The sequence below is a fragment of the Pseudonaja textilis genome, chromosome 5 (genome assembly GCF_049901715.1).
Source record: "Pseudonaja textilis isolate UNSWEBS1 chromosome 5, rPseTex1.2, whole genome shotgun sequence".
In the NCBI taxonomy this organism is placed as follows: domain Eukaryota; kingdom Metazoa; phylum Chordata; class Lepidosauria; order Squamata; family Elapidae; genus Pseudonaja; species Pseudonaja textilis.
In genome coordinates this window covers 10,402,359-10,415,535 of record NC_141994.1, presented here as the reverse complement: position 1 = coordinate 10,415,535, position 13,177 = coordinate 10,402,359, and the positions used below count along the sequence as shown (strand labels likewise).

The 13,177-nt window shown below is 41.6% G+C and overlaps 1 protein-coding gene across 1 annotated transcript in view; it reads right to left on the bottom strand.

Moving 5' to 3' along the window:
* Positions 1 to 12,968, bottom strand: part of MAPK11 (mitogen-activated protein kinase 11) — a 42,179-nt gene extending 29,211 nt beyond the window's left edge. The window contains exon 1 of the mRNA XM_026714070.2: positions 12,351 to 12,968. Coding sequence (XP_026569855.1) covers positions 12,351 to 12,463 — 113 coding nt within the window. The 5' untranslated portion in view covers positions 12,464 to 12,968. The remainder of the gene's footprint in view (positions 1 to 12,350) is intronic.
* Positions 12,969 to 13,177: the final 209 nt, after the last annotated feature.

Sequence of the window (13,177 nt, the reverse complement as noted above, 5' to 3'; positions counted from 1 at the left end):
GTGTTGGACACTGAGATTTAATGAAGCATTGCATTGAGTAATTTATTCTGCTGCAAAAATCCAGGAATTCTATGCTGGAAAGTATAAAGGGATTGCATGCAGGGGAGTGAGTGCGCTGCCAAAAAAAAGAAACAGGTAGTTCCTTTGTATCAGCCTGCTTAGATTCCCAGTAGATGCGAAATAATAACAAACAGGAGAGAAACATAGTGAGCTGATGAATCTTTCCATATTTCTTTTAGGCGATATAGAACACGTGTGTGTGCGCACACAGGGGAGAGGAAGAGGGAGGGAGAGGGAGAAGGAGGGGTAGGGGGAGAGAGGGGTTAGCCTGGTACAAAAAGGGAAACAGAAAGGATTTGAAATCCAAAATGTTGGCACTCGAGCATAGTCCCAACCAGCCTTTGAAAAAGTCATTTTGATTGTTCATTACAAATCCCTGGAAATCTCTCCCACTGTCTTACTCTAGCTTTCGTAAGGTTAGGGGCTTCCTGGTCAAACACTTTGGGGTTCAATTAGAACAACAGAGACTAAAGGCAAGAAGCTTCCAGGGGTAGTCTTTGGTGCAGAGCACTCTCAAGGAATTACGTCAGTGACAAGTTTTAAGAAAATTTACAGCCTATTTTTGAATTGCCTTTCTTCAACTGTTTTTTTTTAATAATACTGCAAGCAGATCTCTCCCTCCCCTCTGTCCGTCCATCCATCCATCCATCCATCCATCCATCCATCCATCCATCCATCTGTCTATCTATCCACCCATCCATCCATCCATCTATCTATCTATCTATCTATCTATCTATCTATCTATCTATCTATCTATCTATCTATCTATCTATCTATCTACCGTGTTTCTCATATAATAAGGCCGTCTTTTTTTTGAGCCCCGAAAAAATGGCTAGGCCGTCTTTTCGGGGGTGACTTAATTCTCCCCCTTGCATCTTCAGGTGGACGGGCGGCAACGGCTTGGATGTTGACCTCGGCATTGGTGGGGCACTTCGTATTGGGGTCAATGCAGGCAGCACCATATCCGGGTGTGCAACAAAAGTACTTCCTAATGGCAAACCCCCCATCATTCCCCCCCATTTTGCATGTTTTAATATAGGCCTTAATTTGGGGAGAGGGGCTTAATTTCATTTCATGCCTATAAAACATGCTGGGACTTCCTATTGGGGAGGCCGTATTGTTGGAGAAACAGGGTATCTACCTACCTACCTACCTACCTATTGACATTGCTATCTTGAATTTTTGTGGCATTCCCAAGTATATCCCATAAAGCAGAGTTCCCCAACCTTTCTGGCTTTGCAGACTGGTGTGTGAGAGAGAGGTTTGGTGCAAGTGATGGGCAAGTGTGCGCATGTGCGGCTCCAGTTATGCAAGCAGCAGGCATGCGTAACCACTTCTTGCAAAAATGGAGCATGTGCACATGTGCTCACGTGAGGCTCGTGCAAGTGGGAATGTGCGTGCCTCTTCGCCCACCATTTCCATGGCCCAGTTCCAAACAGCTCAAGGCCCAGTAATGGGCCTCAGCCCGAGGGTTGGGAGCCCTGCCATAAAGAAATGTAACAAAATTCTGTTTAGTTTATTGTCACATGGGACGCCTTTGCTATATTTTTTGGTACTGGCAACCCCCTTCCCAAGGTTGATTTTCAGAAGCATGTCCTTGAATCAAAAGCATGTGAGAGAAAGAAAAATGAGGAAAGAATCTGAAGCAATTGAGTGGAACTACTTAAAAGTGAGTGTTTTGTTTGTTGATGAAGTTGTTTCCATGAAAGTCTTTTTGCACAGTTCTGCATTCCAAACACTGTTTTCTAATTTTCTCCTCCCAAACCCTCTTCCTCTTTTTACGCCCAAGGGATTGTAAAACATTTTGCTAATTCCAATGTGAATTATGTTACTGAGCATAATAAAACGCCTTGTGCACAGCCTTGGGGATAAAACTAATGAATAGGGCTTTACTATGGAAAGTCTTATCAAGCATCATGTAGCTTGATTGATCATGGAAGCTAAAAAACTCAAAGTTTCACTAAATTCTGTGGAGTTCATTTCCTAAACACAAAGTTACCTTTAATAAAGATTTAATGATAAATAGCCAACTATTCAGTTCCTTAATTAATAATCCCATCTATCTTTTGTTTTTGACAATATCAGCATGTAATAGCACTAAAGCAGTGGCCCCCAACCTTTTTTGTACCACAGCCCGGTACCGGCATCACAAAATGATCCACGGACCGGTACCGGCATCAGCACGCATGACTAAGGCAAGGCGAGCTGAGCGACCGGTCAGCCAGCCGTCCCCCGCTTCTCCCCGCCACCTTCAACTCCTCCTTTGTACCTTCTCGCAGTCGATGGGCTTTTCGGGCTCTTTCTTAATCTCCTCCTGAGTAACGCGAGACTCCACCGCCATCGGGATGGCTCTTCATTCGAAGCCGCCCCACCCCTTTGACAAAACTAAGGTGCGAGGATTCCTTCAGCACCCAAACGCCACTTTCCAACAACCGACGACCAACAAGCTCACCCGGAAGCACTTTCTCAAGCGCCGTCGAAACAAGATGGCGGCGCCCAAACAAAATAGGCGGCCCGGTACAAAATGATCCACGGACTGGTACCGGTCCGGGGCCCGGTGGTTGGGGACCACTGCACTAAAGTGACCCTGTCTTAGTTTAGAAGTTGACACATGTTGCACCTGCTTACAACTTGTAAGGGAGATATCAAGATGCTGAAGGAGACTGGAAAATTGAAGGGAGAAAAACCACTTTGTGGGAAAAGGCAAAAGCAAGCCACTTCCCAGAAAAAAAAACTATGTGGATACATCTATGACTTCAGCTCTGTGTTTGAGAGATGAACTCTACAGAATTTAGTGAAACTTTCGAGTTTTTCAGCTGGCCATGACCAAGCTACGTGATGCCCGATAAGAGTTTCCATGCTAAGGTCCCATTCGTTGGTTTCATCCCCAGAGCTGTGCACAAGGAGTTTTATTAGCCTCAATAACATAATTCACATTGAAGCCAAGCCTGACTAAACCAAATCAAAGCACAATTTTTACTATTTATTTTGGAAACTACTTCTTCATCTATCTAGTTTCATTAGAGAAAACTCAGCACATGCTCCAGTTCAAAATGTTACTAGCACATCCCCAAAACTAAATATCCAAGGAAACATTAGTTCGGTCACTGCATACAAGTTTACCAGCAGAATTTTAAGGACTGGGCACATAACAGACCTATTTAAAAAGTTAAATGAAAACAAAACAACTTTCCTGTATGACAAGCTAAATAGGGGTGTGGGGGGGAGGAAGTCTGGTGAAAACTTAAAAGTCTATCTCTCTGTATTGCATACTGCTCAGATTCTACCCATATGCCATTGTCATGGTTTGATTCCTTGGCTTAATAAGGGCTTGGATGTGATATGTCTCTAGACAACAGATCTTCTCCTATTATTTTGCTGTTGCCCTAGTTTTAAGAGGAAAAACAAGCCAAGATTGGGAATATCACTACAGCCTCTTTGGAAAGATTTCTCTTTTCTTGGAAAATAATTCGTAGCTACACCCATTCTCCATATTTAGTGGTGCAGAACAAAAGGGGGAAAAAAATCCAGGAGGATCTCAATGATATTCTTCAATTCAGTCTCTCTAGTTAAGGTGGGTTGTGGCTCAGCATCTAGAAAATACAATGTCACAGAAGGCAGTTACAAAGAAGTAACAGATTTGCTCAACTGCAATTTGTAAACATGTGATTGACATTCATCAGTCCAAAGCCCCCTCCCCCCCAAAACCAGACCTTAGAATTGTTTTTATGGCTTTACAGTGGTTACATTAAGGCAATTCGTTGTTTCACAGAAACTTGCAGTATCTAAAAACAGTTTTTAGTTCACAAGTAACCCTTCCAAGAAAAGCTTCTGTTGCTAACAAGAAAGAAAGAAAAGTTTTGTGCATCCCAAGAATTCTATAAAATGGAAACAGAGAATTTGCTGACGTGAAGGACAGATAACACACACATTCTTTGTACTGAAACTCGAGCTAAAATACTATGTCATTCAAGTTCTATGCTGGAATTCACAGAAATGTTTTTATACCTTAAGAAAAGCAAAATTTTGATGTCATATTAGGACATTTGTTTATCTGATACGGATTGTGAGGAAGTGGTATTTTCCTGTAACACCAATGTAGCATACTAGATTGTTTTCAAAGATAAATGTGAAAATATAGTTTCAAAAATGTTTTGGTGTTTTGTTGCTGTATGTGGGAAATCAGTGGGGAATTAAATAATGTTTATGTTTTACATAAATTAGTTCTGAATGCAAAAATCAGAAAGAGATTGTCAGCGGAGACCAGCAATATTCCATCTTTGGTTCTGAATGTGTCATTCCTCCTTGGACTGCACAAGTTCATGACAAGTTCTTGGACTAACAGCTCCTATTCAAAATAAGGTACAGCTAAAGACTAAATAGAGCAGAGCACAGGTCATCTTGTGTACCTATTGAAACTATTACTGAATTATAGCAAGCCTGCTCTTGTCATTCATGCCCTGGTCATTTCTCAATTGGATTATTGCAATCCACTGTACATGAAACTGCTACTGAAGACCATCAAGAAAGTATGGCTCCTTTAGAATACTGCAACTCAAGTGGGTTTGGGTGCCCATTATTGCATAAATGTACCAGCTGTTAGCTGGCTTTCAGGTGCCATTCAAGGTGCCAGTTATAACTTTAAACCCCTCCATGGCTCAGAATCTGGGTGCCCAAAAGTCGCTGCCTACCCATTGAATTTAGGAGCCATATGAGGGGCCACAAGGAGGCCTTCTGCATTGCCCCTCCTCTTCTTTGGAGCAAAACTCCCTCCAAGGTTAGACAAGCACCAATCCTGGAGTCATTTAGAGAAGCTGCAAAGACCTGGCTATGTCAGAAAGCCTTTACGATTGCTGTAATGAAGGGTTCCCACTCCGCAATATGTGATTGTTTTGTTATGAAGAATGATATTCCTCGGTGTGAAAATTATAACGCTGTCATTTATTTTATTTTCCCACTATTATGAAGTTTTTCACAGAAGGTTATTCACAACAAAGTGAATGATAATCAATTATCTTTTATACTCGATCATTAGTCCCTTCCAAGGTAGTTAATGCGTACACAGCACAACACACTATCCCCCACTTGAAAACCTGACAACAAAGTCTGAAGATGACTTAACACTTCCTAGGTAATTGTAGAATCTTTACTCACAATTACAAAAAGGATTCTATCTGAGTTCAGAGTGTATCCAAAAATACAACCAAGGTCAGTCACTAAACATATCTGAACCGCATATAAGCCATAGATTTGTTATACTAATTAGCAACATTAACCTCAACCAAACACTACATACATGCTGTTCAGAAACTGCATAAACTTGTATTAAACATTGTTATAGCTGGGAACAAATCATTATTGATGGGAACAAATTTTTAATGATGAATGTTATCACTCAGAGAAGTTGCCTGAGCTACCAGAACCTTTAATCTGAAAATAAAGGTCAGAGAAGTGAGGGACTAGGAAGCTGATGGACTGCCAAAGATAGACAATATTATTTTGGGGGTCATCTTTCAGGGGGCTGAGAGCAATACAAGTCACCGTTCATTTAATGACTGTTCAAAGTAACAATGGCACTGAAAAATATGACTTCAAACCAGTGTTAGCACTTAGTAGTGTCAGTCATGTGATTGTGATCTAGAACTCATTTCAGTGTTCTGTAAATACTTGATCTCCCATTTTCCCATCTGGCTTCCGTTGAGCAAAATCTTGACAAGGAAGTCTGAATCTTGACAAGGAAGTCTAAATAGAAAGTTTGCATAATTTCTGAGCAGCACAGTTCAAAAGAAAGTATTTTCCTACAGCATGATGTGTCTCCTAAGGAAGAATGGAAAACCTTTGTGAAGTTTGCAAATTGCAGTCATGTGATGTCTCACTTAAACACACACAGCAGAAAAAGGTCATAAAATTGGGTGTTTTTCCTATGATGCCTCATTGAATGACCGTAGCATTTAACAATGTAACTTCAAATGTAGCTGTAAGTGGAGGACTACCTTCATAAATCTCCCTGGGTCCTTGCAAAAACCATGAGGAGAAGCCCGCACTTCATGTCTAAAGAAAGATACGGATCTAGTTTCTAATCCAGTATTTTCAGTCTAAGATCCTGAATCTGTCTGCTTCACTTTGGTTTTGTCCCTATTTGCAGAAGTCATCTGGATGAAGGCCACTAATACTGATTTTAAATGAATATGTTTGGATTTTAAGATCACTACACAAATCCATAATAATTTACTATATGTAAGAATTTAAAATTCACTAAAAAAAACAGTCAAACCTGGTAAATTGGTTATGGTGCTGGACAAGGAGGAAGGAGATATAGATTCTAGTCCTCTCTGAAGTATGGATATTGGCCATGAGCTAGTCATTCATTCCTTTTCAGTCCAAATTAGTATCAGCTGGTAAACAAGCCAACCCTCCTCATCATGCACTGATTAGCTTCACTACAAAGACTACGTAAGTACACTGCAAAAATAAATGGACCCTGTAAGCGTGCAGGATAGATGCTACGAAAAATGATAACATTCCACCTCAAGAGATGTGCATTAGGCATAAAATGGCAGAATAAACATGAATTAGCAATATGGATACTAGAAGGGGAAGTGCAAACTAGAAGCCTTTCAAAGCAATAATTGCTCCAAGAACAAGTCATGTGAAGATGAAATTTACAGAGAAATATAATCCAACCATACAGGATTTTGATAATAGAATCTCTAATTAGCTGCAATCAAATAGCAATCCTTTTATATGCAACTGAGAATCAAATACATTTTAAATCATTTGATGAAGAGTTGAACGTAAATAGAAAGTTTGCATAATTTCTGAGCAGCACAGTTCAAAAGAAAGTATTTTCCTACAGCATGATGTGTCTCCTAAGGAAGAATGGAAAACCTTCTTTGTGAACAACCCAAATTATGGGTAAATAGAATGATTCAATTAAGAGACCAAAAAATAATCAGATGACCCCTGGGACACTACAACCGTCATAAAAGATGAGTCACTTGCCAAGTGTCCACATTTTAATCACGTGACCATGGGGAATGCTGCAATGATTGTAAGTGTGAAAAACAGTCATAAGTCACTTTCTTCAGTTTTAACTTTGAACAGTCACTAAATGAATTATTGTAAGTTGAGGACTACTAGTATTGTTTCAAGTGATAGTTTTATCTGTTTTTTTTTAATGAGTCATCTCTTTTATAAATATCTTCTGCCAGGATCCGCATGTTGTACAAACATGACAAAATCAGCAATATGAGATAAGCAAACTAACATAAAGTAGCCAATGTAGAACAGAAAACAGTCATTCCTCTTACCACTTTTACCAGTAGAATCTCTAAAGCAGTTGTCTGAATAATTCTTGATATTGATACATTGCTACGCTAGCTTCTCAGAAATTAAACTGTGCAATGACTCTGCAAAATCACTGGCAAGAGTGGAAAGGAAGAAAAAAATAATAATAATCAATGTTTGGACAGTCTACCTGCAAATACACTCTATTTTCTTATGATTGTATAGCATTTCATCTAACACGGTCCAAAGCATCAGATCGCTCAATAGCATTAGATATGAGTAAATGTGCTTAAGAAATTTGTGACCACAATGAGATCATTTTCTAAGTGGTTGACATTTAAACAAAGGGAACTGTACCTCATTAGCAACTGTTTTGAGGGGTACAAAGGTTCAGCTGGTATGAAGAAGACATACGAATGCCTTTTCCAGTGAGCTAATCTCAGATAAGGTGAACTCAGTTGAGTTAAATCTACATCTAGAGCATTGAGACGAAGAGAAGATATCCTTCTCCATATCAGACTGCACTTAGAATATTATGCCCAGTTCTGGATATCCCATTTTGAGAAAGACATGAACAAACTGGAGCATGTCCAGAAAAGACCATAAGTTCAGTCTGGAGAAAACTGCACCATCACCTTTGAGGATGATGTGTCTCTCCCACACTTTGTGGATTCCCTTCACCCTGAACACGTTTTTGTATTCTTCCAAGTTGCTCACCTCTAACCTAGGTTAAAGCTCAATATTCAGGTGTCCTTTGTACAATTTTAAAAATGCCCAAGCTGGCTTTGGAATGATCCTTATGGATTATTTAATTTGTCAAGGCCCGAAGAGAGGATTCAGTGGTTTTATGATTCCTCTTCATACTAAGAATATGCTTGGTTATTTCTTTATCTGCTGAGACACAATTACACATCCTACCCCTTAAGAGAGATGAGCAGAGCCTTTTGTATAGTCACACTTACGAATGGATTTTTATCTTGGATGGTTCAGGATCTCTCTCCCTCTCCCCACAGGCCTTGAAAGTTCTTTTTTAGTGTGTGTGTGTGTGTGTGTGTGTGTGTGTGTGTGCCAATTATTTTACTATTACAAAGTTACATTTCTCAGAAATAATGTATATCAACTTTCACACCTCCACTGATTTAATCAATTAAGGCACAAGCTGTTCATTGCTTAAAGATCTGTTTTTTCCCCTGAAAGACAGAAAATGCAGATGCCATCTGAATGAATAATGGCACTTACTACCGCAGACAGCCAGATCTTTCAGCTTTCATCAGCTTCCTATTCATGTGATCAAATTATTCTTTTACTTGAAGCTGCCTGAAAATCACTCTGATTTAATTCATTAGATGCAAATCCTTCCTTCCCTCTAAGAGGGCATGGTGGCACAAAGACCATTGTCTCCTTCAATTTTCCTCACAATCGTAACTGTTCAGGAAGTCCGGTCTGAAAAGTAATTGTTGGTCCAAAGTTTTCCAGTGAGCTTCAATAACTATAGGTGGATTTGAACCTGCCTTTCTCAGGTCTAGTCCAACTCCTGAACTTTACACTATACTGACTCTTAGTAATTGGCCATGTTGCATACTAGAATGTAGTATAAAGGAAGCATTTACAAGGGACTATTTAAACCACACTAGAAACATGGCTGAAGATCTCCTTGCACTCATCTCAGTTCTTGTGACCACACAGATACATCCTAGCAGATTTCTTTAAAAAAAGAATGCAGAAGTTTGCTATTGCCTTCTCAGCAAATATACCAACCCAGTGACTTGAATAATCTCAGCAACAGTTGTATCAAAATCAACACTAGGCAGTTATGGAACACATTTCAATCCTCCGTAAAGTTCATCAAAGCTTAATAAAAGTAAAAGAGAGTGAAATGTCTACGGAGATACTCAATCATCCAGGTCATGGTTTTCCCAAAGATGTTTTTCAAAAGGCCACTGGACTTTTTTGACCCTCGAAATTTCTCATCCAAGAATGAGAAGTGAAATGTCTTCAACGAAAAACAAAATCCAGGTGCCTTTTGAAAAAGCACCTTTGGGTAAAAGAGTGCTACTACATCTCTGATAATCTGACTGTCCGTCCATGTTTCCAAAATGGTCAGCCAAATTCTCTGGGAATTTCTGAGGCAAGACATAAAAATACCTATCCCTGGTCATTTTATGTCCATAGGAATTCATTTCCTGCCTTTGAACATGAAAGATCCACTTCACTGTTTAAGCAAACAGCGATGAGCCAATTTTCCAACTATGTTCTATTTGTCTTCTCAAACTAACTTAGCTCATACCAATTAAATACATCCTGTGACAAGTTCCACATATTTGTAATAAAATCTTGTGAACTAATAATCTGTCCTGACACTGCTGCTGGCCAATTTATATAAGACAAAATTCTGCCTAGACAGGTCATTCGTCATATTTATGTTTTCATCATATTTATAAATCATTACATAAACTATCATATAAAATGAACTTTAGCATTATCCCCTACCAATAACTCTTCTGGATAATTACAGAATTTCATTAGGGTATAGCTAAAAGTACTTTTTTCACTTTGGTCCCCAGTATCTCTCCTTGTACTTCAGGGCACTGAATCTTGTTTGCTGTTCTGCTAGTCATACATCCAACTTAAAGAGATTATATATCTGCAGTTTTTGGCCAGCTCTTTTAAAATTCACTTTAGAATTATTTGGTGACATTCAGAAACTTGGCTGCCTTACTGCTCAGGACAACTACAAACGTATTTTTAATGTTAAATAGCACTGGCTCAGACATAAATTCCTTTCACATTGAAAACTTGTCCCATTTACTCCCAAACTCTCCTGCACAAAAGAAAACAAACAAATCTAAGGTTATATATTTTTTTCTTTCATGTATATTCTTCCTTCCTTCTATCAGCCAGCCCAAGTCACATGCCTTGGTTTACTTTTCCATCAACTGATTTCTCATCTACAGATTTGTTTAAACATGGCCTTTTAGCCTGAGGTCGAATTAAACAAACACAAATAAAATAAACCTTGATGCATAATTTTTAATTACTTGAATAACAGTTAACCCAAAGGAACACCACATGATATGTAGCAACCAGGTGACACATAAAGGGGAAAGATAACAATTGTTTGACATACAATCTAGAGAAATGGGGTTGCTCAATTCTCTATAGAGTGGTTGGTGCATCACCCCAAAATATGGCCTAGCAGGTTCTAAAACAGCACTTCATATTTGACCTTAATAGTTGTAGGAAGAAAAGCACCCCACAACTCAAATCGTATCCCAGGTTGCAGTTCAGTGCAGAAGGAAGGAAGGTCTTTAAAAATAGCTTGGGGAAATCTCTTTCAGTAGCTGGCATGGTCTGGGGTTACCCTTAGCAACCTGGGAAGAATTCCAGGCTGAATTGCATTGTGAGAGCCCTGTCTCTGCTCCTATGCCCAGTGGGGGCAGGGAAGAGACAGGAATCTGAACACAAACCCACTGGGCTGCACAATTCAGAGCAACAAGCAAGACAAACAAAAGTGCATTACACTGCACACCTCTTGCACACCACCCATACACACCAGGCTCTGCCTACACCTGCTCCAGACAAAAGATGTTGGACTCTGATGTTTGCCTGAAAAAGGTCTCACGACTTTATTTTAAAAGCCCTGCTCCATATCTGCCTCGTAGCTTGCAATTCTTTTCCAAGAGCATTTTCCAGGGCCTCTTTTGATTTCCCCCAAAATAAAATAATTATTTTGATATACACTATCAATAAATAGCATCAGGTTCTATGCATTGACACCCCGCCCCTTCCAAGTATTTCTCTCTCTCTCTCTCTCTCTGTCTCCTTTTGGCCTATTGCTTCCTGCAAGCCATCAATGACAGAATAAACACTTGGGTTTTTTTGTTCTTTAAATTTTATTGGTTTTACAATTAAAACAGACCAACAACACATACATAAATGTAAGAGAGAAAAAGACAAAGGAAGAAGAAAATAGAAAGAAAAAGACAGGAAACAATTAAAAACATTTTCATCTTTCAACAGTTTGTGAGACCTCCTCTTCATCCTTATTTTATGCCACATACACACTTAATCCTTACCTATATCTGTTTATCACTCCTACGGTTCTATCCTATCCCCTTTTGCCTTTTTATTGTTAAGTCAGACACTCCACCAAGCCAATCAGTCTCTCCAGGCCTCCCTCCCTGGCACATTATCTAGGCCTGTAATTCAGTGTGCTGCATCGCCACCCAAATTCCCCCACCGCCTGCCTTGAACTTGCCGGGTTTGTACAAGTCGGGGAACCATACAAACTAACCCATGGTGGTGGTAGGAGAGGGGTCCCAAACGAAAGGAGGCCCCCACTCCACCCCCACCTCTCCCCAAACGGACCCCAGGCTCGCAATCTCTCCCTCCCTCCCCCACCCACCCAAACACATATACAGCTCAGAGGCAACATTCAAACTGAATGTTGGCCTGTTGTGTGAACTTAAGCACTAAGTGGCCTCCTTTCCCCACCCTCTTCGGGCGGGGGGTGGTGGAGGGGAACGCGGGGTTTTTCTTTCTTTTTTTTTTTTGGGTGGTTGTTGTTTTTAACACAAGTCGGCCTTGCTACCTCCCGGTAGCGACGGCCTCCCCCCGGCTCAGCCCCTCAATTTTTCCGTCGTAGGCAAACCGGGGTCTACTTCGGATGCCAGCGGAGCCTTGCGCGGCTGTGGGTGTTCCCATTGTGCGCGTCCTCTCCAGCTCCACACACGCCCAGCACTAGACAGGCCGTGGGTGTGAGGTGTGTGCGTGTGTGTGTGTGTTTCTAGCGAGTTAAGCCGATCCGGCATTGTTAGTTCCTAAATGGAGGGTGCGGAGGTGGACGTGGGGGTGGAGGAGTGGTTCCTCAAAGCCCGGGGATCCTCCTCACTCCTCCCGCCCCCGGATAGAGATGCCCAAAGGGCGCATCCCGGCACCTGCCCCGCTTGCTTTCCCACCCCTCTCCTCCTCCTCCTCCTCCTCCTCGTTCTCCGGCCACTTACCACACGGAGCCGTAAGCCCCCGAGCCCACCGGAGTCAAGTGCTGGTAGCGCTGAGGAACCTCCCACACGGTTTTATTCAAATCCTGCTTATAGAAGCCGCCTCGCTCAGACATTTTCCGGAGCCGGGCGACGGAGGAGGAGGAGGCGGCGGCGGCGGCTGAGTTACAGCTGGAAGTGGAGGAGCGAAACGGAGCCGGCGGGGAGGAGACCGGGGGAGGGAAAAAGGGAGGGAGAGGGAGGGACGAGGCCGACAGACGACGCTGAGGAGATGGAGGAGGAGGAGGAGGGAGCGAAAGGAGATGAATGGAGCGGCTGAGCAGAGGAGGAGGAGGAAGAAGAAAGAGAAGCCGGGAGATAGATTTCCCCCCTTTGCCATCGGAATCCTGGTCGAGCAAGCCTCCCCGCCCGGCCTTCGTCGTTCAAAGAGACAAGAGTTGCTCCGTCGCAACGCTACTTTGCTTTCCCCAAGCTGGGTCTTCCTTCCTTCCACGTGTTTCCGACTCCCATTTCCACCTTCTTCTCTTCCCGCAGCAACCCCCAAGACTCAAAAGAGATCGTGGGAACGCCACCCCAGATCGAATGGAAGATCCGATGCAAATCTAAAGAAGGAGATGTCACAAGAAGAGGGTGGCGCAGGCTCGCCAAACTAGTTTTCCCTGTGTTTTTTTTAGTTTCCCTGGGAATAGAACTTACACATAGAATTCATTCTTAAAAACCAAGAAAGAAATCCCAAGAGGGAGACTTGGGTTTCTTTTTTATATCTCAGTACAAGAATAGTCACACAGGTGCCACAGGGGCGGCCCTCTTAAATGCTACTGTAAAGATGT